At 42.0% G+C, this 24,838-nt stretch overlaps 1 protein-coding gene across 6 annotated transcripts in view; it reads left to right on the plus strand.

The window, feature by feature from the left end:
- PLCE1 (phospholipase C epsilon 1) overlaps window positions 1–24,838 on the plus strand; it is a 310,555-nt gene that overhangs the window by 270,515 nt on the left and 15,202 nt on the right. For all 6 annotated transcript variants that reach the window (XM_053583635.1, XM_053583634.1, XM_053583637.1 and 3 more), the window contains 6 exons: window positions 2,419–2,550; window positions 7,355–7,645; window positions 14,112–14,275; window positions 16,738–16,999; window positions 19,601–19,719; window positions 22,664–22,792. In XM_053583635.1, the coding sequence (XP_053439610.1) occupies window positions 2,419–2,550; window positions 7,355–7,645; window positions 14,112–14,275; window positions 16,738–16,999; window positions 19,601–19,719; window positions 22,664–22,792 (1,097 nt within the window). The remainder of the gene's footprint in view (window positions 1–2,418; window positions 2,551–7,354; window positions 7,646–14,111; window positions 14,276–16,737; window positions 17,000–19,600; window positions 19,720–22,663; window positions 22,793–24,838) is intronic.

A 24,838-nucleotide genomic window follows, 5' to 3' on the forward strand; every position in this document is an offset into this window, starting at 1 on the left:
TCCATCTTGAAGCTTTAGCCATCATCAGATGTTTCAACATCTGTGTCTGAAACCAAAACGTTTTCATTCACAACCACAAGAAAAACACGGATGAGAAGAATCCAGAAAATTAGAGGACCTCAGCTGAAAAAGAGGCAGCCACTAAACCACGTGTGTTTAAATCTGCACTCTGTCTCTCAGTGACCTTGACTCTGATAGGTATGAAGCTTCTGTGCACCTTAAATTCCTTATTTATAAAGGATGTGTAACAGTCCTAACTTGTAGGTTGCCATAAAAATGAGCAATAAAGTATATAATGCGATTAGCATACTGTCTGGAACAGAGCTGGCTTTCTGGAAATGTCTTTGTCATCAGTAAATGAGCCAGCAAAGTGGATGGCAGTTCTTTGTTGCTCTTTTCAGTTGTTTTTCTGGATCCTTCCCGCAATCAAAAGTCCTTCCCCTTTATCGATTGCCCAGCCCTTGTTATCTTGCTTCCTCTCCCCACCCAAGAAAACAGCCACACTCTTCACAGAAGAGCTCACATACCTCTGGCAGATATTGACAGGTGGCAGGATGTTATGTGGAATCCCAGAATGAACACAGTTCCTCACTCTGGTCCCTCGTCAGTTTTATTTAGGATAAGATTGTTAAATAATTGTGTTGAGAGCAAAATTCACACAAAATATTAAGATCAGGGCATGAGGCGCGGTGCCCACAGCACAGTGGTTATGGTGCCAGCCACATGCACTGAGGGTGGCGGGTTCGATCCCGGCCTGGGCCAGCTAAACAACTGCAACAAAAAAATAGCTGGGCTTTGTGGCGGACGTCTGTAGTCCCAGCTACTTGGGAGGCAGAGGCAAGAGAATCGCTTAAGTCCGAGAGTTTGAGGTTGCTGTAAGCTGTGACGCCACGGCACTCTACTGAGGGCAACATAGTGAGACTCTGTCTCAAAAGAAAAAAAAAAAGATCAAGGCATGAGAACTCAATAGTCAATGTTTGTGCATTCATGCTGTTACAAGTACTTCCGAAGAAAAAACCTAACTTAGAAGCCCCATAGTAAGCTATAGTAGTAACAGCTGGTATGGACGGAGCACATCCCTACACAAGACAAACAGCTAAGTATATAAATGTTGTGTACATATACTAATCCAAAATGCTCCCAACTTCAGAACATTTGAGGACCAACGTGACGTTCAAAGAAAATGCTCACTGGAGCATTTCAGATTTCAGATTTCTCAATTGGGGATGCTCAACCAGTAAGTACGATTCCAAAATCTGAAAATATCCAAAATCTGAAACACTTCTCTTCCCAAGCAGTTCAGATAAGGGATAACCTGTATGTATATGTTATCTCCATTATTTCTGAGTACAGCCCTTTTACAGATGAAGAAGGCATGGTTCAGAGAAGTTAAATAACTTGTGTGAGTTTGCACTGCTAAGAACAGTGTTTAATCCAGCTGTATCTCACTCCAAAGTCTATGCTCTTAGACACTACTCTACCCTGTCTCCTCAGATGATGTTCTTGAACAGTATATTTTCATCTCAAAGAAGGCCTCCTGAATACAGTATTAGCTTAAAGAATTACACTCCAAAGGCACAATTATGACCGAGGGAAGAATTTAGAAGCAACTCTAGTTTCATTGGTGCCTTTAAATCACTCTTCTTGTTTTGGAACCAGGTTTGCATGATATGTGTTGATATCCTCATTCAACAATTATATATTAAGTTCCTGCTGTGTACCAGCCACCATGCCAGACATGAAGGATCGAGGGCAGTGGTTCTCAACCTTCCTAATGCTGCAATGTATTTTCATTGTTAAAAAGGGGTCACAACCCACAGGTTGAGAACCACTGATCTAGGGAGTGGTTGGACCAGAAATGAGAAAATGAAGCCATGAAGCCTCATTATCATCATAATATATTTTCCCACTTAATCTTCAGACTAACCCCGTGAGTGAGTCCCTGTGTAAAACTGTTTTGTAGATAAGGAAACTGAGAAACAGACAAGGAAGTGTTAAATTAGGCAACTGAACTAGACAACATAACACTAACGCTCAAGCTCATTCATAACTATTGCTTCATCTCCCCGAATGGAATAATTAGCTTCTGATAATTTAATATTGACTACAGCACATTCTTTTCATGCAATTTTTCAAATTTTTTCTGATGCACCATCAACTAAGTGTGTGTGTGGGAGATGTGATTTTTGTGGTCATTCTGTAAAAAGCATGCAGTCTTTGGTGCGTTTGCCTACAGATGAAAACTTTGCTATATTGCCTGCAATACTGTTATTAATGGAGCTAAAACTGCTAGTAGATCTCCTTTACCGGGTTCCAAGGGTGTAGTAGGACTTCAAAATAGACATTAACAGGGATGGAAAATGTTGAGTTCCCTTGCTTGTGGTTTTTGGCTTATTTATTTTCATTTTATGGGAACAGGCCTGTCAACTCTGAATGCATCTGGCTCTAACAGAGGAAAAGAAAGGAAAAGCAGGAAGTCCATTTTTGGCAACAATCCGGGCAGAATGAGCCCCGGGGAGACAGCATCATTTAACAAAACATCTGGAAAAAGTAAAGTCACCTTCTTTTTTTTTTTTTTTTTTTATTAAATCATAGCTGTGTACATTAATGCAATCATACACTGGTTTTATAGACCATTTGACATATTTTCATCACACTGGTTAACATAGCCTTCCTGGCATTTTCTTAGTTATTGTGTTAAGACATTTATATTCTACATTTAGTAAGTTCCACATGTACCCTTGAAAGATGCACCGTAGGTGGAATCCCACCAATCACCCTCCCTCCCCCCATCCTCCCCTTCCCTTCCCTCCCCCTCCCCCTTCCCCATAGTCTTAGGTTATAACTGGGTTATAGCTTTCATATGAAAGCCATAAATTAGTTTCATAGTAGGGCTGAATACATTGGATACTTTTTCTTCCATTCTTGAGATAGTAAAGTCGCCTTCTTACAATATCTTTGCTTGATTCTGCATGCTGGAGAATTTAGATATTTTACTGTCTAAGCACCTCCCTTGAATTTTTTAGATTTTTTTTATCTTCATGAATGTTCATATTCTCTAAGTGTCATATAAATTTTTAATTGGTAATTCACTCTTTTAGCTTATTAAAAATAGCATTTCACTAAAGATGTTCTAATAGTGTTTCCCTCAAAAGTAATAATTAAAAGCACCTTGGAACATTCTGCTGGTTTCTTGGAAGTGCTGTCTTTACCATATTACTCCAGAAGAGATATCCATTTTATTTCTAGTTTTTATTATGAAAGTAATAAATTACCACAGTTTAAAACTCAAACAATACAGAGTATTACTAAAGTTCCTTTCCATTCTCAATATCCCAGCATTATTCCCCAGAGGCAACCTCTATTAAATTTAGTGTGTTTTGTTCAAGAAAAATAAGATCCTTTCTAAGATAATCCAAATGGAATACAAGCATACCTCAGAGATATTGCAGGTTTGGTTCCAGATCATGGCAGTAAAGCAAAAATACAATAAAGTGAGTCACATGGATTCCTTTGGTTTCTTAGTGCATATAAAAGTTATGTTTTCACTGTGTTGTCTACTGAATGTGCAATAGCACTATGTCTAAAAAAAACCACATACCTTCATTTAAAAATATGTTATTACTACAAAATGCTAGTGATCATCTGAGCTTAATGAGTCATAATCTTTTTGTTAATGAAGGGTCTTACCTCAATATTGATAGCTGCTGGCTGGTCTCGGTAGTAGTAACTGAAGATAGGGGTGACAGTGGCAATTTCTTAAAAGAAGACAACAGCCAGCATGGTGGCTCACACCTGCAATCCTAGCACTCTGGGAGGCTGAGGAGGATGGATTGCTTGAGCTCACGAGTTCAAGACCAGCCTGAGCAAGTGTGAGACCCCGTCTCTAAAAAAAATAGCCAGCATTGTGGTGAGCGCCTATAGCCCCTGCTACTCAGGAAGCTGAGGCAAGAGGATCACTTGAACCCAAAAGTCTGAGGTTGCTATGAACTGTGATGCCATGGCACTCTAGCAAAGGTGACAAAGTGAGACTCTGTCTCAAAAAAAAAAAAAGACACAGTGAAGTTTGCCTCTTCAATTGATTCTTCCTTTCACAAAAGATTTTTCTTTAGCATGTGATACTGTTTGATGTGTAGCCTTTTACCAGAAGAACTTACTTCAAAGTTGAAGTCAATCATTTCAAACCCTGATGCTACTTTATCATCTAAGTTTGTGTAATATTCTAAATCCTTTGTTGGCATTTGAACACTGTTCACAGCATTTTCTCTAGGAGTAGCTTCCATCTTAAGAAATCAGTTTACTTACTCATTCTTAAGAAGCAATTCCTTATTTATTAGTTTTATCATGAGATTGCAACAATTCAGTCACGTCTTAGGCTGCACCCCTAGTACTCCTGCTATTTCCACCACATCCGCAGTTCCTTCCTCCACCGATGTCTTCAACTTCTCCAAATCATTCATGAGGGTGGAAATCCACTCTTCCAAAGTTCTGATCATGCTGATATTTTGACCTTTTTCCATGAATCATGAATGTTCTTTTTTTTTTTTTTTTTTTTTGTAGAGACAGAGTCTCACTTTATGGCCCTCGGTACAGTGCCGTGGCCTCACACAGCTCACAGCAACCCCAATTCCTGGGCTTAAGCAATTCTCTTGCCTCAGCCTCCCGAGCAGCTGGGACTACAGGCGCCCGCCACAACGCCCGGCTATTTTTTTGTTGCAGTCTGGCCGGGGCCGGGTTTGAACCCGCCACCCTCGGTATATGGGGCCGGCGCCCTACAGACTGAGCCACAGGCGCCACCCAATCATGAATGTTCTTAATGGCATCCAGAATAATGACTCCTTTCGAGAAGTTTTCATTTTACTGTTCCATATCCATCAGAGGAATCACTACCTGTGGTAGCAATCACTTTATAAGATGTATTTCTTTCTTGTTTTTTTTTTTGTTTGTTTGTTTTTTTGAGACAGAGTCTCACTATGTCGCCCTCAGCAAACTCCTGGGCTTAAGCAATTCTCTTGCCTCAGCCTCCCAAGTAGCTGGGACTACAGGCGCCCGCCACAACGCCCGGCTATTTTTTTTTTGTTGTTGTAGTTTGTAGTTGTCATTGTTGTTTCACAGGCCGGGGCTGGATTCAAACCCACCATCTCCAGTGTATGTGGCTGGAGCCCTAGCTGCTGAGCTACAGGTACCACGCCTAAGATGTATTTTTTATATATGACTTGAAAGTTGAAATTACTCCTTGGCCTGCAGAATGGATATTGTGTTAACGGGTATGAAAACATTAATCTCCTTGTACATCTCATTAGAGATTTTGGATGACCAGCTATACTGTCAACTGGCAGCAATGTTTTCAAGAGAATCTGTTTTTCTGAGCAGAAGGTCTCAACAGTGGGTTTAAAATATTCAGTAAACCATGCCATGAATAGATGTGCCCGCATCCAGGCTTTGTTGTTCCATTTATAGAACACAGGCAGAGTAGATTTAGCCTACTTCTTAAGGACTCTAGGATTTTCAGAATGTCAAATGAGCATTGGCTTCAACTTATAGTCACCCACCGCATTAGCCCCTAACAAGAGTCACCCTGTCCTTTTAAGCTTTGAAGCTGGGCACTGACTCCTCTCTTGCTATGAAAGTTCTAGATGTTATCTTCTTCCAGTAAAAGGCTATTTTGTTAACATTGAAAATCTGTTGTTCAGAGTAGCCACTTTCATCAGTGATCTCAGCTAGATCCTGTGGATAACCTACTGCAGCTTCTCCATCAGCACTTGCTGCTTCACCTTGTAGTAACCTTGTACTTCTATGTTATGAAGAAGGCTTCTTTTCATAAACCTCATGAACAAACCTCTGCTAGCTTCATCCTTCTCTAGCTTCCTCACTTCTCCCAGCCTTCATAGAATTGAAAAGAGGGCCTTGCTCTGGATTAGACTTTTGCTTTAGGGAATGTTGTGGCTGTTTGATCTTCTTTTTTTTTTTTTGGAGACAGAGTCTCACTCTGTTGCCCCAGGCTAGAGTGTCATAGCTCACAGCAACCTCAAACTCTTGGGCTGAAGTGATCCTCTTGCCTCAGCCTCCCCAGTAGCCCACCACAAGACTCATCTAGTTTTTCTATTTTTAGTAGAGATGGAAATCCTGAGCTCACGTGATCCACCCGCCTCGGCCTCCCAGAGTGCCAGGATTACAGGCATAAGCCACTGCACCTGGCCCTGTTTGATCTTCTATCCAGACCAATAAAACTTCCTCTACATCAGCAATAAGGCTGGAGTAGCACTTTTACTTTCTTTCAAGAACTTTTCCTTTACATTCACCACGTGGCTGACTGGCACAAGAAGCCTAGTTTTTAGCCTATCTCGGCTTTCAACATGCCATCCTCACTAATCATAATCATTTTCTAGCCTTTTGATTTCAAACGAGAGACATAGGACTCTTCTTTTCACTTAGACGCCTCTGTAGGGTTATTAAATGGCCTAATTTCGATATTGTTTTGTTTCAGGGAATAAGGAGGCCTGAGGAGAGGGTAAGAGACGGGGGAATGAATGGCTGGTCGGCAGAGCAGTCAGAACGCACATTTATTAATTGAATTGCTATCTTATGTGAGTGCTGTTTCTGATGCCTGAAATAATTACAACAGTAACAGCAGACATCACTAATCACAGATGACCCTAATGGATATAATTATAATGAAAAAGCTTGAAACTTACCAAAATGTGACACAGAGACACATTGGAAAAACAGCACCAATGGACTTGTTCAATGCAAAGTTGCCAGAAAAAAAAACTTCAATTTATTTATAATTTTTTTTAACAACTTCAATTTATAAAAAAAAACCACAATAACTGCAGAATCAAGTGAGGTATGCTTGTATAACCAAACATACTTGTATAACTTTTATGCTTTGCGTATGATTTTCTGTATATACATCTACATTACTCTCTTTCATGATTGCCATACTCCATTGTATGAATATACTGCTATTGATTTAACCACTTCCAAACTGATACACTTGGGTTGCTTCTTGTTTCTGTTTTGTTTTGTTTTTTCTTATCGAAAAAATACTGGAGTGAACTTCCTTGTACATGTGTTTGTTGTGTATTTGTACAGATATACCCACAGGACAGAGGAAAGACTAAGGCAAAGGACTTTCAGGCTTTTAATGTAAAGTGGTGTTGCTGTATTCATTTTAAAACCAACCAGCCACCATATTGTTTCAAGGTGGTGAACTAATTCACAAGGAAACCCCCAATGTGTTCTGATGTATTTCCGCGTTCCAGTTGTTTGCCAGGAGATTGTTCAGGTTAATCTTTCTAAACTATTTAAAGCTTTTAACACTAATCTGAGGCTAATCTTTTGGGGGGTTTAGGTTCCTGTGAAGGAATTCGACAGACCTGGGAGGAGTCTTCTTCCCCTCTCAACCCAACCACGTCCCTCAGCGCTATCATTAGAACTCCCAAATGTTATCATATCTCGTCACTGAATGAAAATGCCGCCAAACGTCTGTGTCGCAGGTATTCTCAGAAGCTGATCCAGCACACCAGCTGCCAGCTGCTGAGGACTTACCCGGCCGCCACACGCATCGACTCCTCCAACCCGAACCCCCTCATGTTCTGGCTCCACGGGATACAGCTCGTGGCGCTCAACTACCAGACCGATGGTAATGGGCGTGCATGCTCCCCTCTCTCTTTTGCATCTTATATTTCAGTAAATACGTCTCCAAAAATAATGTTTTTTTCAAAGGGACAAGATTCCAGACTGGGGCACACCATGTGAGGGTTAAAAAAAAAAAAAAAAGATGATGGAAAACAGAATAAATTTGATACTGAATTGTGCCCCTCATTTTTCTTGAGTTAAGGTGATAAAAAATAACCTTGAAGGGGCCTATGTGTCTTCTGGTCCTGCCTCTTTTTTGTTTTTGTTGTTTTTTTTGAGACAGAGCCTCACTTTGTTGCCCTTGGTAGAATGCCACGGCATCATAGCTCACAGCAACCCCAAACTCTTGGGCTTAAGCAATCCTCCTGCCTCACCCTCCCAGGTAACTGGGACTACAGGTGCTCAACACCTGTAGCCAGGTGCCCAACACTTGGCTATTTTTAGAGACAGGGTCTGACCTTTGCTCAGGCTGGTGTTGAACTCCTGAGCTTAGGCAATCCACCCACCTCAACCTTCCAGAATGCTAGGATTACAGGCTTGAGCCACCATATCCAGCCAGGTCCTGCCTCTTTTTAAAGCACTTTTTAAAGTACCAGCCTGCTCTTGACCAATCGGTGCCCATTTCATTTTTAAAGATTTTTGGGGGGCAGAGATTTCCTAACATCCCTGAGTTAACTTGTCTCAGTATGCCATTTTGCTTGCAATCAAAAGATAGTGTTGCTCCAAACACTTTGCAAATTAAAACCATTTTAGCTTCTTATCCCTTTGCAATTGAAGTGAATAATGGTCTCTGTTCTGAGAGTAGCTACCAAAAGGAAAACAAGTATGTGAATTACATGAACAGAATTAAGTAGGGTTCACATTTCTCCACTCTTAGTGAGACCCTGACATGAGGCCTAAAACTCCAGAGCAAAAGCTAGCACTTATTGCGTGCTTACTGTGCCTCAGGCACTATGCTCAGTTCTTGATCCCTATTATCTCATTTAATCTTCACAACAACCCCAGGAGGTGAGTACCTTTCTGAGAAATGGGAATCATCCATTTCTCAGATGAATAAACCAAGGCACAAAGTGGTTAATTTGTTCAAGGAATGTTTCCTTGAAACTCAATCAAGAACCACAGTCTTTCCTCTTAATAGTCAAGCAGCAAGCAGCCCTTATCATTGGTCTCATGTGAACCCAGTCCTAACAAATCAGCTGAACCACAAACCATAGCACCACCCGTCTCCAGCTGAGGTCAAACCACACAGCTTTAGCTCTGGGCCTAGCTGTCTGCCTGCTACTCGTGCCAACAGTGCCCATTTGTGGTTCACCCCAAAGGCATCTGGATAGAGATACTGGCCAGGTTTTTTGCCCTTGTTATGTTTGCTTCTTTCAAGTGAAATAAGATGATGCAAGTAAAGCACCATCCTTAGCCTGGTGCCTTTTTAGGCCTTTGTGGAAAGCATTGTGCAAACAATAACTGTCATTATGTGTATTTGGTAAGGCAGAAAACAGTATACTTTGGACACACAAATGGAAATAAATACTGAAATACCTTCAGCATTGTAAACATTTTATTTTCTATTTCTTTATTAGCTTCCACAAGTAGCTTGTGGATTCACATCTCTGGCCCATCTGTAGCTCTGTGTCCCCTGGTGCTGTTGGTTATTATGATACCAAAATATTTTAAGTAAACTGAAATAACTATCAAAACGTTTTCTCAAGGAAATGGAAGTGCATTTCGTTTTTGGACATGGCCTTTCCCCTGAATCCAAGATTGTTGCAGACATACTGGCTCCGCTGAAAGCAGAGGGAGTGGCAGCTGGAGGGGACGGAGGGTGTTGCCCCTCTTCAGGTCACCCTACAGTCTGACAACACACAACTCATCCCTATGGGCCTTGCCTGCCCCTCAAATCAAGCTGACGGTATATGTTCATGTTGCACCATACAGGGGAGGCAGACGTGTGTGTTGTGTGGTTCATCCTCAAGTTTCTCTGCATCCTCCTCAAATGATCCTCTTCCTAGGCCTCCCAAAATGCTAGGATTACAGGTGTGAGCTACCATGCCAGGCCTAATGATCACATTATCTATGATGACTTTTCCATCCCTCAAGTATAGGAGAAAATATAATGAAAAATACTGTCTACTCAATACAGGATATTTTTAATGACTAGAAGACCATAAAGGCCATTAATGATATGCTTGATCTACCATTAAGTAGTAGATTCAGAAGAGTAACAGGGATATACTGATTTGTGCATATGCTTTCCCTTGATTAGAGCAAAGGTTTCCAAATTATAGCCCCCAATGAAGTTCGGGAACCACCCCTGGGAGACAATAAAAAGGCTAGAATTGAGGTCCCACCTTTATTTCAAACTGAGGAGCTCTACTTAGATACGTTTTACATATTGGGTCACCAAATGAGATCTTAGTTAAGAAAAAGTGCTTCAAAGTTTTGAAAAGCTATTAGGATAGACACAGTGCTAATGGAGTCAAGCTTAAAACCCAAACAGAGTAGCCATCATAATCATAACATAACGGTTTCTATTTATTAAGCATCTGCTATGTGCCAAGTCTCATTTACCATAAAGACACTCCTATCACAGGTACTGTGTATGGCTCTGTAGTAAAGATTGGGAGCTATGGGTCAAGCCATCCAGGTTCAAATCATAGCATCCACCTCTTATTAGCTATGTGCCTTGAACCTCGAATGTTTTCATGTCTTAGTGCCTTAGTTTCTGTGTCTATAAAAATAGAGATTCTAAGAGAATTTACTTCATGGATTATTGGGAGACATTTGCGCACACAAAGTGCTCAGAATGAGGTCTGGTGCTTACTGAGAGTGCAGTAGGTGTGAGCTGCCATTGCTGTTGTTAGGAAAATTTATCCACTTCACACTTACTGCCCCCATGTGAGCTTGTTGGCTTCACTCTCTTAGCCATCTTCTCCATACCTGTGTTCCACTGTCACAGATGGCCTGGGAAGAGAACTTTCTTCCCCTGCAGGCGAGGCAGCACGGCCTCAGTGAATCAGTCACATCAGGACTAGAAAGGCCCTGAGAGACAGGATCCTTCACACTCATTTAACAGATAGGGATATAAGGAGCTTTCATACACAAGTCACTACATAAGCTTTGAAACAGGCTGTTATGTCCATTATTTCATTTCCAAGAAACTCAGTTGACAGCATCCTTTCTAATTCACCCATGCAAATTTCAACTTGCTTCATTTATTGGTGTTGCTTGGAGGGCTTCATTTGTTTCCACCGATACAGATTTTCCATTTCTTTTTCTTTTTTGTTTTTGTTTTTGAGACAGAGTCTCGGTTCATCACCCTCCATAGAGTACCATGGCCTCACAGCTCACAGCAACCTCCAACTCCTGGGCTTAAGCGATTCTCTTGCCTCAGCCTCACAAGTAGCTGTGACTACATGTGCCCACCACAATGCCCCACTTTATTTTGTTGTTGTTATTGTTGTTGCTGTTTTAGCTGGCCGGGGCCGGGTTAGAACCCACCACCCTCAGTATATGGGGCCAGCGCCCTACCCACTGAACCACAGGCGCCACCCAGATTTTACATTTCTTGATTTTTGTGTATCTCAAAACTTTTGGGCTCGGCGCCCATTGCACAGTGGTTCAGAGCCAGCCACATACACTGAAGGTGGCGGGTTCGAACCTAGCCCGGGCTAGCTAACCAACAATGACAACTGCAACAAAAAAATAGTCAGGCACTGTGGTGGGCATCTATAGTCCCAGCTACTTGGGAGGCTGAGGCAAGAGAATCACTTGAGCTCAAGAGCTAGAGGTTGCTGTGAGCTGTGATGCCACGGCAATATACTGAGGGTGACATAGTGAGACTTTGTCTCAAAAAAAAAAGATAAGAAAAATCAAACTTTTGTACCTCTGAGACATCTTGCCCCAGGAATTTGTGCACATGATCCTGGCCAACTCCAAATACATGGGAAAATCTTACAAACAAGATATGTGGGGGCTAACTTCTTGTTGCTTCAAGGCACTTACCACAATTTGCCTTGATGTTGGTCCATGTAGCAAAGTTCATTCTGCACATGGAAGGAATCTATCAGAGGGAACATTCATCAGGTATATCTCATAAACTTTTAGCTTATTTGTTCAGACTTGTACCATCAGATGAGCATTTGAGTCTGTAAGACCCTGAAAATAGTACAGGAATTCAATCATTCATCAAAGAACCATGCCAGATAAAATTTGGCCACAGAAGAACCAAAGCCTTTGTGAACATTCCTGAGGTTTATGATTGAGGGGATTGTGGACATGATGGGAATCATATGTGATGATGTTTTTTGTATTTAACTCCAATTTTTTAAAACTGAAGTAGAAGTACTATCATTTATGTGTTGAAATCAAGGTTTCAAGGAAACACAATTTTTTTTGGCTATTCTCCTATTCTTTATTTTTTTGGCTGGGGCTGGGTTTGAATCCACCACCTCCGGTATATGGGCCCAGCGCCCTACTCCTTTGAGCCACAGGCGCCGCCCTATTCTCCTATTCTTAATTGCATAATGAAGATTTTTCTCTTACATTTGCAAAGCAAGAATTGGCCATACAGTCCAGGCGAGGTGGCTCATGCCTGTAATCTAGGCACTTGGGAGGGCAAGGCAGGTGGATTGCCTGAGTTCATAGGTTTAGACCAGCCTGAGCCTGAATGAGACTTCATCTCTAAAAATAGCTGGGCATTATGGGAGGCACCTGTAGTCCCAGCCACTTGGGAGGCTGAGGCAAGAGACTCGCTTAAGCCCAAGAGTTTGAGGTTGCTGTGAGCTATGACGCCACAGCACTCTACCAAGGGTGAAAAATTGAAACTCTGTCTCAAAAAAAAAAAGAATTGGCTATACAGTTGTCTGCATGGTTTGATGTTTGGAGATAAGAAAATGCCATTATTTCTTTCCAAAACTCAGTATAAAATGAGGTGCTATCAGCCCTTTGCATCCTTGGGTTCTGCAACCATGCATTCAACCAGCTGTGGATTGAAAATATTTGGGGGAAAAATAGATGGTACAGACTTTTTTTCTTATTACTATTATTCTCTAAACACTAAAATGTAACAACTATTTATAAACTAGTTATTTTGTATTAGGTACTATAAGTTATCTAGAGATGATTTAAAGTATACAAGAAGATATATGTAAGTTTTATGCAAATACTACCTCATTTTATATAAGAGACTTGAACATCCATGGATTTTGGTATCCTTCAGTAGTTCTGGAACCAATCCCCTAGGGATACAGAGGGAAATCTTGTGTATTTCATAAGATTTTTTTCAGATGGATATGGTAAATTTTTATTTTCAAAAGGAGTTTATAAGTGGCAGAACCAGCCTTGAAGTGCTAACACTGGGCCTGTTTAGATTATAAGCTCCCAAAAACCAGGGTTGGTTTTGTTTTTTTTTTTAGAGACAGTCTCACTTTGTCACCCTCGGTAGAGTGCTAGAAGGTCACGGCTCACAGCAACCTCCAGCTCTCGGCTTAGGTGATTCTCTTGCCTCAGCCTCCCGAGTAGCTGGGACTACAGGCACCTGCCACAACATCCAGCTATTTTTTTGTTGCAGTTTGGCGGGGGCTGGGTTCGAACCCACCACCCTTGGTATATGGGGCTAGCGCCCTACTCCCTGAGCCACAGGCACTGCCACGGGGATTTTTTTTTTAAGTAGAAAAAATTACAAATTGTAGTTTATTTAAAAGAAAACCCATTATCAGTTTCCAGGGTAAGACAAATTGCTAGAGAAGAACAAGGTGACCCAACATCTCTTTGGGAGGGATTCATAGAGACTCTGCTTTATTATGCCAGTGATGCTGCGTGCCTGTCACCAGCGCACAATGGTACATCAGGGCCTTGGGACAGGGTGTGTTTTTGGATACCTTAACCATTAGTCCAGAATTCTGTCTACATTCTTTATTTACTTGGCAAAACTCTAGTGATGATCAAATATGCAAAAATAAATCTCAAACCAACCATAGATAGGGTACAAAAATTCCACACCCTGAGAGTCTGAATGAGTTACGTTCTACTAGATTGATCCATTAGCATGGCTGGTACCAGAGGGAAGTCATTTGGTGGCAACTCCCTTGGGAAGGATCCCGAACATCTCAGAACTGACTCCCACAGCCCTGTTCCCAGGCATTCCTCCCTCCACAAAGTGGGCAACACAGAGCAAGCAGGCAAGCCTGTCGTGAGTGATGGTGGTGTCTCCACAGCAGGTGAGGAGGATATAGAGAGAATGGCTTCACGGGGACAGGTGTGTCTGCTCAGTGCCCCAGATGCTGGAGAACAGGCATTTTTATCTCTTGTTACCGGGGGTGTACATGTATCTGCTACCTAACACAACCTGGCACACAGTAGGAACCCAGCAGTCTATGGAATGAATGAATGGATGCAAAGTTCTTTTGAACTTTAAATTTATTAGATAAGACTTCAGTGACAAAGTAACAAGCAGTAATGACTTTGTTTTGCAGATCTCCCTTTACATTTAAATGCTGCAATGTTTGAGGCTAATGGTGGCTGTGGTTATGTCTTGAAACCTCCTGTCCTGTGGGACAAGAACTGTCCAATGTATCAGAAGTTTTCTCCACTAGAAAGAGACCTGGGCAACATGGACCCTGCCATCTATTCTTTAACTGTAAGTATGGTCCCACTGTAAGGATATAAGCCTTCATAAATAGGAACTGCTTGTGAATTCAAGGCATTGTAAAGCTGTTATGTCACAATTTGGGTCAGGCAGCTTTAGATCCCCAAAATCAGTAGCTGTGGTTAGGTATGCCATCACCGGGCACTGTACTTGCCAACACCCAGTAGGTGGAGTTAGGAGGTCCCTGCTTCACCTGATGTACTGATGATGGTAATCCTGTCGTCCAGGGTCCACAGAATCATAAATACAGGCATGTCTCATAAAAGTGGAGCTCCTGTTACATCTGCTCATTTGAAGCTCCAACAAGTTCTGTGATCAAACCGGCATCAATATACAAATATGATTAAGTATTTTTCCTGTATTGTTTAACCTTTTTTATTCCTAAGCCTTTCCTTGCTCCTAATTTACTTATTGTCAAAACTTCACAGCCTTCTCTTAAAAATAGAGACCTGGTAGCTCTTCACTCCATTATCCTTCCCTGTTCTTTGGCTCCCTTTTATCTAACCGAGAAGAAAGTGGGAGGGGCACAGGAAAGAGAGGGAGCACCTAGATTTGCCTGTGTGTGTATTACCCAAACTGCTTTTTCTTTCCCTAAGGCAATAGGGTAGTAAATATAGGGTAGTAGCTTGAAACTACTAAAGTGTTAAAAGGGTAGTAACTCTTTTTCTATTGTTCATTTTAACCAGAGTGTACTTTCATCTGTTTACAGGAAGCTGTGAATTAATTTTTAACAACATGGCTGTGACTTACTCCAAAACTGAATTATCCAAAGAAAAAAGATTTTGAAGTTATAAAATATACTGCTACATCATTTTTTTTTTTTGCTATATCATTTTTAATAGAACATTAGTTAACAAATTTGTGGTTGCATTGTATAAAGTCTTCTTTTATCTCACATGGCTTGACACATCAAACTTCATCTTTTTTTTCTCTCCAGAGTCTTATTTTGATTACCCTTGGTAGAGTGCCGTGGCGTCACAGCTTACAGCAACCTCCAACTCTTGGGCTTAAGCGATTCTCTTGCCTGAGCCTCCCAAGTAGCTGGGACTATAGGCGCCCGTCACAATGCCCAGCTATTTTTTTGTTGTTGTTGTCTTTGCTGTTGTCATTGTTGTTTAGCAGGCCCAGGCCAGGTTTGAACCCACCTACCTCAGTGTATGTGGCTGGCTCCCTAACCGCTGAGCTATGGGTACCAAGCCTTTGGGTTTTTGTCTTTTTTTTTTTTTTGAGACAAAGCCTCAAGCTGTCCCACTGGGTAGAGTGCCGTGGCATCACAGCTCACAGCAACCTCTAACTCCTGGGCTCAAGCAATTCTCCTGCCTCTACCTCCCAAGTAGCTGGGACTCCAGGCACCTGCCACAACGCCTGGCTATTTTGGGGTTGCAGCCATCATTGTTGTTTGGCGGGCCCAGGCTGGATTTGAACCCACCAGCTCAGGTGTATGTGGCTGGTGCCTTAGCCACTTAAGTCACAGGCACCAAGCTGCCTTTGGGGTTTTTTGTTTGTTTGTTTGTTTTTGTTGTTGCTGTTGTTTGTTTGTTTGTTTTTGAGACAGAATCTCAGGCTGTTGCCCTGGATAGAGTGCTGTGGCATCATAGGTCACAGCAACCTCCACCTCTTGGGCTCAAGCAATCCCCTTGCCTCAGTTTTTCTATTTTTAGTAAAGACAGGGTAAAACTTTTGCTCAGGCTGGTCTTGAACTCGTGAGGTCAAGCTATCCACTACCTTGGCCTCCCAGAATGCTAGGATTACAGGCGTGAGCCGCAGCGCCCAGCCCAAACTTCATCTTAATTGCTTGGTTTTTTAAAGATATTTGAACATTTTGACAATTGAAAGCTAAGTGAATGCTGTTGATAAAATAGGCTTTTCCCATGATTCCAGCCATGTGATTACAATCCCTTTTTTGTTAATCATTTTTATTTTTCATTAATTTTTAAAATAGTTTTATTAGTCATTCATCTTGTCCATTCCAGTATTGTCTTTTTTTTACTGAGGGAAGCAGTGAGGTGTAGATTTGTTGTCCCCAACCCCTGGGCTATGGACCCGTACTGTTAGGAACCTGGCTGAACATCAGGAGGTGAGCGGCATACAGGCCAAGCTTCATCCGTATTTACAGCTGCTCCCCATCACTCACATCACCACCTGAGCTCTGCCTCCTATCAGATCAGTGGCAGCATTAGATTATTGTAGAAGAGCAAACCCTATGGTAAACTGTGAATGGGAGGGATCTAAGTTGCATGCTTCTTACGAATACCTAATGCCTGATGATCTGAGGTGGAGATTTAATGCATTTGAATCATCTCCAAACCATCCCCCCCACTCCTGTTCCATGGATGAACTGTCACCCATGAAACCTGTCCCTGTCCCCCAAAAGGTTGGAGACCACTGGTATAGGTTGTCTTTGTTTCATTTTCATCCTCAGTTATTTTGATCTTTTTTTCCCCATACGTCAGGTTGTCTCTGGCCAAAATGTGTGCCCCAGTAACAGCACGGGAAGCCCATGCATTGAAGTTGATGTCCTGGGCATGCCTCTGGACAGCTGCCATTTCCGCACAAAGCCCATCCATCGAAATACCCTGAACCCCATGTGGAATGAGCAGTTTCTGTTCCGGGTTCACTTTGAAGATCTTGTATTTCTCCGTTTTGCAGTTGTGGAAAACAACAGTTCAGCAGTAACTGCTCAGAGAATCATTCCACTCAAGGCTTTAAAACGAGGTAGAATATAATTGTCCGCATGTTAATAATTGTAGCCAGGTGATGGAGGCTAGGATTTCATTATACTCTTCTCTCTACTTTTGTGCATTTTCATATTAAGAAGTTAAAGGCTCAGCACCTGTAGCTCAGTGGCTAGGGCCCCAGCGACATACACCGGAGATGGCAGGTTTGAATCCAGCCCAGACCTGCCAAACAACGACAACTACAACCAAAAAAAAAAATAGCTAGGCATTGTGGCAGGCACCTGTAGTTACAGTTACTTGGGAGGCTGAGGCAAGAGAATCACTTAAGGCCAAGAGTTTGAGGTTGGTGTGAGCTGTGATGCCACGGCGTTCTACCTAGGGTGACATACTGAGATTTTGTCTCAAAAAAAAAAGAAGTTAAAATAAGAAACAAAAGAAAATATAAATTTGAGCACTTTTTAATCATGTCTCAAAACAGGTGTTTCATTTATACTTTTAAAAAAATATCTGAGTTATTGGCAGCATCCCTCGTAAAATACAGCCTCTCCTACCTCTGCCGATGTTGAGAGCAATGGTTATGGACTCTGATTTCCACACAGCCCTTTTCAAATAGCACCCACAGCACCCCTGGAATTTGAAAACAGGGATTGCAATAAGGAGGAAATTGCGAGGAGGAAGAGGTGCGGGTGTGGTAGTGGTGTGAGTGAGCTCTGGTTGGAGTCGGGGCCTGGTGGAAGCCCAGCATTCGGTGTTAGAGGTGTGTTCGGTGCAGGCGGGGAGTGGGTAGTCCTGAGCAAAGGCTGGAATTGTTGGCTTGTGGATTGGCTTTGTTGCAGCACTCTGTGTGCAGAGGAATCACCTCGACTCCCTGTAGTAACATACAGATCCTGATACAGCAGGTCTGACGAGTTCCTGGGGATGCTGGCTCTGCTCTTCTACTTTGAGCACCAAGATTCTAAGTGCGTACTTCCTCCCACAGCCATACGCAAGCTGAGCTCCACGAACATTCTCCAGTCTCCTACTTTGGGTTCTTTTCCTATTTCCCTTCTCCACTGTGCACTGGACATATGACTAGTCTGCTCACCTGCCATAACAGAAACCCCAGACCGGGTGGCTTAAACAACAGAAATGCAGTTCCTCACAGTCATGAAGGCTGGAAGACCAAGGCGGAGGTGTCGGCAGGTTTGGCTTCTGCTGCAGCCTCTTTCCTTGCCTTGCAGATGGCACCTTCTCACTGCATCCTCACGCTGTCATCCCTCTGTGTTGTCTGTGTCTAATCTCCTCTTCTTATAAGGACACCAGTCCTACAGGATTAGGGCTCACCCGAAAGACCCCATTTTAACTTTATTACTTCAATAAATGCCCTCTCTCCAATGAGGGTGTCCAACCTGCAGCCTGCTGATTTTGTGAGGACTATTTTTTTGCTTCTCCATGGTGTCAGATACCACGAAAAGTGTGTATAAACCTCTTTTTTGCTAATCAGCTTTCATTAGTGTCTGTGTATTAAATGTGTGGCCCAAGACAACTCTTACTTTTCCAATGTGAGGCAGAGTTAAGAAAATGGTTGGACAGACCTGAACAGTCCCCTTCTGAGATACTGCGGGGTTAGGCTTCAACATGTGATAGGGAGGTGGGGCATGGAGACAATTCAGCCCATAACAGTTCCTATAGAAATGTGAGAAAACAGAAAGCAAAAATAATTTTTTAATGCATCTATTTTTCCACCTCACCAATACACTAATCACGTTTAGTATACATCTTTTGCAGGCTTTATTTCCGGCCCACATATATGATACATGAGCATACAAATATGGTTTTAACAAATAGGCTTTGTGTTAATCTTAGTGTTTTGCAACTTACTGGTTTTCACTTCCTAACAGACAGTAAGCAGCTTTTCATGTTAATAAGTATAAATCTACACTGTGACTTATACTGGCTGCATATTATTCTATTTTATACTTACATACACACCCTAACTTCTATGAGCAATCCTCTCTTGTCAGAATATTTTATTATAGTTAAGGCGCTGTAAGTGGAATATTTAAAACAGGAACTGTGGATGCCTTGCTATCAAAATGAGCAGGTTTCCCTACTATTTTTTGTTTGACTTCAGGTTTTCTGTTCCACTCTAAGTTAGAAACAGTACCAGAACAAGTTAATTACCCCTGGGGGCAGCGCTGTCCTGGTGAAAATGTGCCTTTGGGTTGCACACATGCTGGTTGACATCCTCACTCATTTTAAGGCCATATTTCTTCCTGTCGTTTATCGTTTATTGATGTCCATGAAATAGCTTCTTTTTCTTTTTTTGTTTTTTTGAGACAGAGTCTCACTATGTAACCCTCATTAGATGCTGTGGTGTCACAGCTCACAGCAACCTCCAACTCTTGGACTTAAGCGATTCTCTTGCCTCAGCCTCCCATGTAGCTGGCACTACAGGCGCCCGCCACAATGCCTGGCTATTTTTTGTTGTTGTTGTTGTCATTGTTGTTTAGCAGGCCCAAGCCAGGGTTCAAACCCGCCAGCCCCAGTGTATGTGGCATGCGTCCTCATCACTGAACTATGGGCACCAAGCCATGAAATAGCTTCTTTTTTTATAGTGTGTGGTTAACAAACTTTTCCTAATTCTGCCTTATTCAAGGATATCGACATCTTCAGCTGCGAAACCTCCACAATGAAGTCTTGGAAATCTCTAGTTTATTCATAAACAGCAGAAGAATGGAAGAAAATTCCTCCAGCAGTACCATGCCTGCCTCTTTGGTATTTAAATTCTATTTCACTCAGGTTATTTATGGGGCTTGCCTGCACTGAAGGTGGGCTTTCTTGTGGTACTACAAAGCGGTCAGTGAGAGTTATTAGGTAGCCATGGAAATAATAATAATAATAATAATAATAATAATGGCTGACACCTGGCACTTTACATATATATTAACTTGCCATGACTGCAGGAGGTGGCTATTCCTCTCATCTCCATTCACAGATGAGAAAGGTAAGAGCTAAGTACATCTGAAGTCACACAACCAGCAAGCAGCGACCAGGATTTTAAACCAAAGTGCTTGCCAGGAAAGTGAGCCAAAAATAATACAGTGGGGAAAAGACTTATTAAGCAAAGCCTAACAGGAAGCATCTCAATACTTTGAGAAACTTCCGTTTAAACTAGGAAAATCTTTTGGTTCTTCAGCAGATCAGGGGCAGATGTCCCAAGGTTGAGTAGGGTGTAAGTGGGCCATCGTGGCTGTTCCTACTGTCTTGGTCCTCGTCCTTTCTCATGTGGCTTGTGCCGTGGGTTCCTAACTGGTTTCTGTTCTTCTGGGTTGGTGCCCATCTGTCTTTTATGACCTCCCAAACAGATAAATTCAAAACCTAAAGTCCAATTATGTCATTCCTCTGTTAAAAGTCCTTCACTGGTTCCCCATTGCTTTCAGGTTAAAGTTTATACCAAAGGGAGCAAATTCACCTGTGAGGAGGTACCAATGGGCTGATGCAGCAGCACGTGCAGGTGCTGGGCAGAGCGCTCGGGGGTCATTTAGGGAGTGGCTGTTTCCTAGAGGTCAGCTCCAGCTGCTTGTTGCCATGAAGTGTCACCAGATCTTTTGTTTTTTTTTAAGAGAATCAGGACATCTGTATTTTTGTAAATGTTGGTAACTATTTCACCTTTTAAAAAATGTAATGTAGATTAAACTATACTATTAAAATGCACGCAAATCATTTTAGTATTCAAATCATACCTCAATACAACTAATTAAATGAAAACATTGTGCAAATATTTGATAGCACAATAAAGCAACCATGGTCGAGAATGAGTTGCTATACTTTGAAATAAGCAAAAGAGTGGATCTGGAAAGTTCTTGACACAAAGAAATGATAAATGCTTAAGTGATGGATACTCCAGTTACTCTGATTTTGATTATTACACATTGTGTGCTTGTATCAAAACATCACATGTACTCCATAAATACGTACAAACTATTATATACCTATAATAATTAAAAATAGGCTAGGCACAGTGGCTCATGCTTGTAATCTCAATACTTAGGGAGATCCAAGGTGAGAGGACAAGTTGAAGCCAATAGATTAGCCTGGGCAACATTGTAAGACCGTGTCTCTAGTAAAAAAGAAAATTTTTAAATTAGACAGGTGTAATAGTGCACACTTGTAGTCCTAGCTACCCTAGAGTTCATGCAGGAAGATCACTTGAGCCCAGGAGCTCAAGGCTAAGGTGAGCTATGATCACATCACTGCATTCTAGTCAGGCAACAAAGTGAGACCCTATCTCAGAAAATAAATAAAATTAAATTTTAAAAGCCAGGCTTTGTTGTTCATGCTTATAGTTCTAGCACTTTGGGAGGCCAAACCTGGAGGATCACTTGAGGCCAGGAGTTTAAAACCAGCCTGACCAGGAATGAAACCCTGTTTCCACAAAAAATACAAAAATTGGCCCAAGTATTGTGTCACACACCTGAAGTCCCAGCTACTTGGGAGGCTGAGGCAGGAGAGTCCCTTGAGCCTAGGAGTTTAAGATTGCATTAAAGTATGATGACACCATTATACCCTAGCCAGAGTGAGGGTATAGACGAATAGCTACCTCCTGTCTCAAAAATGAACAATTGTTTTAAATAGAAAATTAATTTAAAAGAGAAAACTAAACCTGCATTGCCCAAGCATAACAAAACACCCAACCTTTCTTCCCCTCCTCAAATAAAAATAAAGTGCATGTTCAACAAAATACTTCAGCCCTGGGGTCGTCATTTTGCCCATTTTAATCTTAATTTTAGCCCATTAGATAAAGCCCTGAATGACTGTGCTTTGCTTTCACCTACAGCTTTATTCTTCCAACACATCAGTCACAGAACTCTTTGAGGTTCCCACATGCCCTGCTTTAGGTCCCTTCTAGGTCACATATGCTACATCAATTTGGGATTCTCTCGACTTATTCTTCATCTGCTAAATCACACTGGGGTCCTCCAAGATTTAGCTCAAATGATACCATTTTGGTTTCCCCCAAACCTGGGATAGGTCCCCTCCTCTAGATTCCCAAGGGACTTAACCATGCTACTTACAATTGTCCGCTGTCTCCTGTAGCTGTCTCATTGGAATGGGAGCCCTCTAGGGTAGAGATAATGGACTGTTTGTCCCTGAGTCCCAGGGTGAGGAACAATGTCTGATTTACTAAAAGCCCTCCATAAGTGATTTCACATTTAAGATGATAAATGAATGAATATATCTTAGTGTACAATGTGTTCAAAGAGTTGTGAGCTGCAAACCTACCCAACTCTTTCTCACAGATCTACTTTTTGTGTATAATTATTTGTGTCCCTGGACAGTGAGCTCTCTAGGGACAGAACATTTTATTTATCTTATCATCCAAACTTCAGCCCCGTGCCCTGAAGAAAGATGGAACTCAATAGATATTGTGAAAGATCAGCTCATAAGATTAATATACATGTCAGATAATATCAGTCCCTAATTATGACACTGTGATTTAAAAATTAATTAATATTTTGGCAATATGCTACTAAATATCCTTACTAAACTATTGAGGAAGATGTACCATTGCCTCTCTACCACACTGAAATGTATTGGGTTGTCACTTTTTGCATTTATAAGTCCCTATACATTCTTCTAAGTACTAGCACTTCTGTATTGAATGTAACCTAGAAATGTTTCTTAGAATGAATGAAGAAACATGTGATCTTCTTTACAGATGTTTAGCACAGAAGAAAGAAAATGTTTGCAGACTCACAGAGTCACGGTACATGGGGTTCCCGGTCCAGAACCCTTTACTGTTTTCACTATTAATGAAGGCACCAACGCAAAGCAGCTTCTCCAACAAGTAAGTGCACTGAGCCTGTGTTTGGGAGAATCCAGCGTCTAATATGCATGGATGTGATGTGATGTGTGTAAACATACACAGATACACCTAAGTTCAAAGCCCATGTTGATGATATGCCTTTTGATTATTTGTAAATGTATTATTCAATGTTAAGATCCACCCTAAGAATGATTTGAGGGATTTTTTTTTTTTTTACAGTTTTTTGGCCGGGGCTGGGTTTGAACCCACCAACCTCCAGCATATGGGGCCAGTGCCCTACTCTGTTGAGCCACAGGCGCCACCCAATTTGAGGGATCTTAATACCACTAGACAGGCTGCCTTAACCCGCAGAGAAAGAATTCTTAACAATTCCTCAGCTACATAAAACACTGGGCTGGGGGCGGCACCCGTGGCTCAGTCGGTAAAGCGCTGGCCCCATATACCAAGGGTGGTGGTTTCAAACCCAGCCCCGGCCAAACTGCAACCAAAAAATAGCCAGGCACTGTGGCGGGCGCCTGTAGTCCCAGCTACTCGGGAGGCTGAGGCAGGAGAATCGCTTAAGCCCAGGAGTTGGAGGGTGCTGTGAGCTGTGTGAGGCCACGGCACTCTACCGAGGGCCATAAAGTGAGACTCTGTCTCTACAAAAAAAAAAAAAAAGAACACTGGGCTGGAGAAGGATAAAGACCTAAGTGAATGGCTCTCCAGCCACAGCCATGTATCCTCTTTCTTCTTCCTCTTCTACTTTTTTTTTTTTTTTTTGAGACAGAGTCTCACTCTGTTGCTCTAGGCTAGAATGCCATGGCATCAGCCTAGCTCACAGCAACCTCAAACTCCTGGACTCAAGTGATCCTCCTGCCTCAGCCTCTCAAGCAGCTAAGACTACAGGCACCAACCATAACACTGGCTAACTTTTTATTTTTAGTAGAGAGGGGGGTCTCACTTTTGCTCAGGCTGGTCTCGAACTCCTGAGCTCAAGCAATCCTCCCACCTCAGCCTCCCAGTGTTAGGACTCATCTTTCTTCTTAACACAGCTTATTAATCAATCAGAATTTGCAGAAGCTGAATGAAGTCCATTATCCAAGGAGTTGGACCAAATTCTCCATTCTAAGGCCTTTCTGTACATGTTGAGCACCCACCTTGCTCCTCTTCCCATGGCAGGTGGCCTGGCCTTGGAAGTCTGATCACTCTGGTGGTGTAAAGAGACATGGAGAGCCTAAAACCAGAGAGTGGCCTGAGCTCCTTCATGATGCCCCACCTCTGCCCCAGATCCCCCCTGGGCATAGAGCCAGTCACGAAGAGAAGTATCCAGAAGAGGGGGGCCAGCTCCTCAAAAGGCCACGACAGGGCCCTTGTGTAATTTTTTTCTGTCCACACTAGCAGTGCTACCTTTGCTCGGCATGACAGCCTAACATCCTTGCAGATGATTTTGTCCTTAACCCATTTCAGAATTCCTTTCCCTCCATGGTATAGACAAGGGGAACAATGACCAAGGGGAGGGATCCTTGAGCTTCCTCCGAAGTTAGAGTATATGATGAGATATAGCTAGGATCATGTAATGTATAGAGGAATTAAAACCCAACTGAACAACCAACAGGGTAAGAGCTAATAAGTGGCTCTGTCCTTTGAGGGCACTTCTCTGTTCTGCCCAACATTTTATAACTGACTTAAGTAAAGTCAAAGAAAGTAGTTTAGTGGTGAAATTTCATAGAGTATCAAACAGAAGCTACTGCCAATGTTTTGTTGTTTTGTTTTGTCTTAATTCATCCATCCATGAACATCAATGTCCACTATCACAGAGTACTGCTGAGGTTTTTTTTTAAAGCAGGGAAGTCTTTCCCTGAGCCACCCATGAAAAGCAGCCCATTACTTTATTGTCACCATGCAAATAAATACATGGATATAAAGCAAAATAAACACACAGATATAAAGCAGCAAAGTTCTTCACCACGACCAAACTTTCCTTTGAGTTCAGTCTTCTGTAGTAACCTGTATAATATGAGTGAGAAAGAATACATTGGTAAAAGTAAATATATGTGTGTGTACTTTTTTTTTTTTGGAGACAGGCTG

This window comes from Nycticebus coucang, chromosome 3 (genome assembly GCF_027406575.1).
Source record: "Nycticebus coucang isolate mNycCou1 chromosome 3, mNycCou1.pri, whole genome shotgun sequence".
In the NCBI taxonomy this organism is placed as follows: Eukaryota; Metazoa; Chordata; class Mammalia; order Primates; family Lorisidae; genus Nycticebus; species Nycticebus coucang.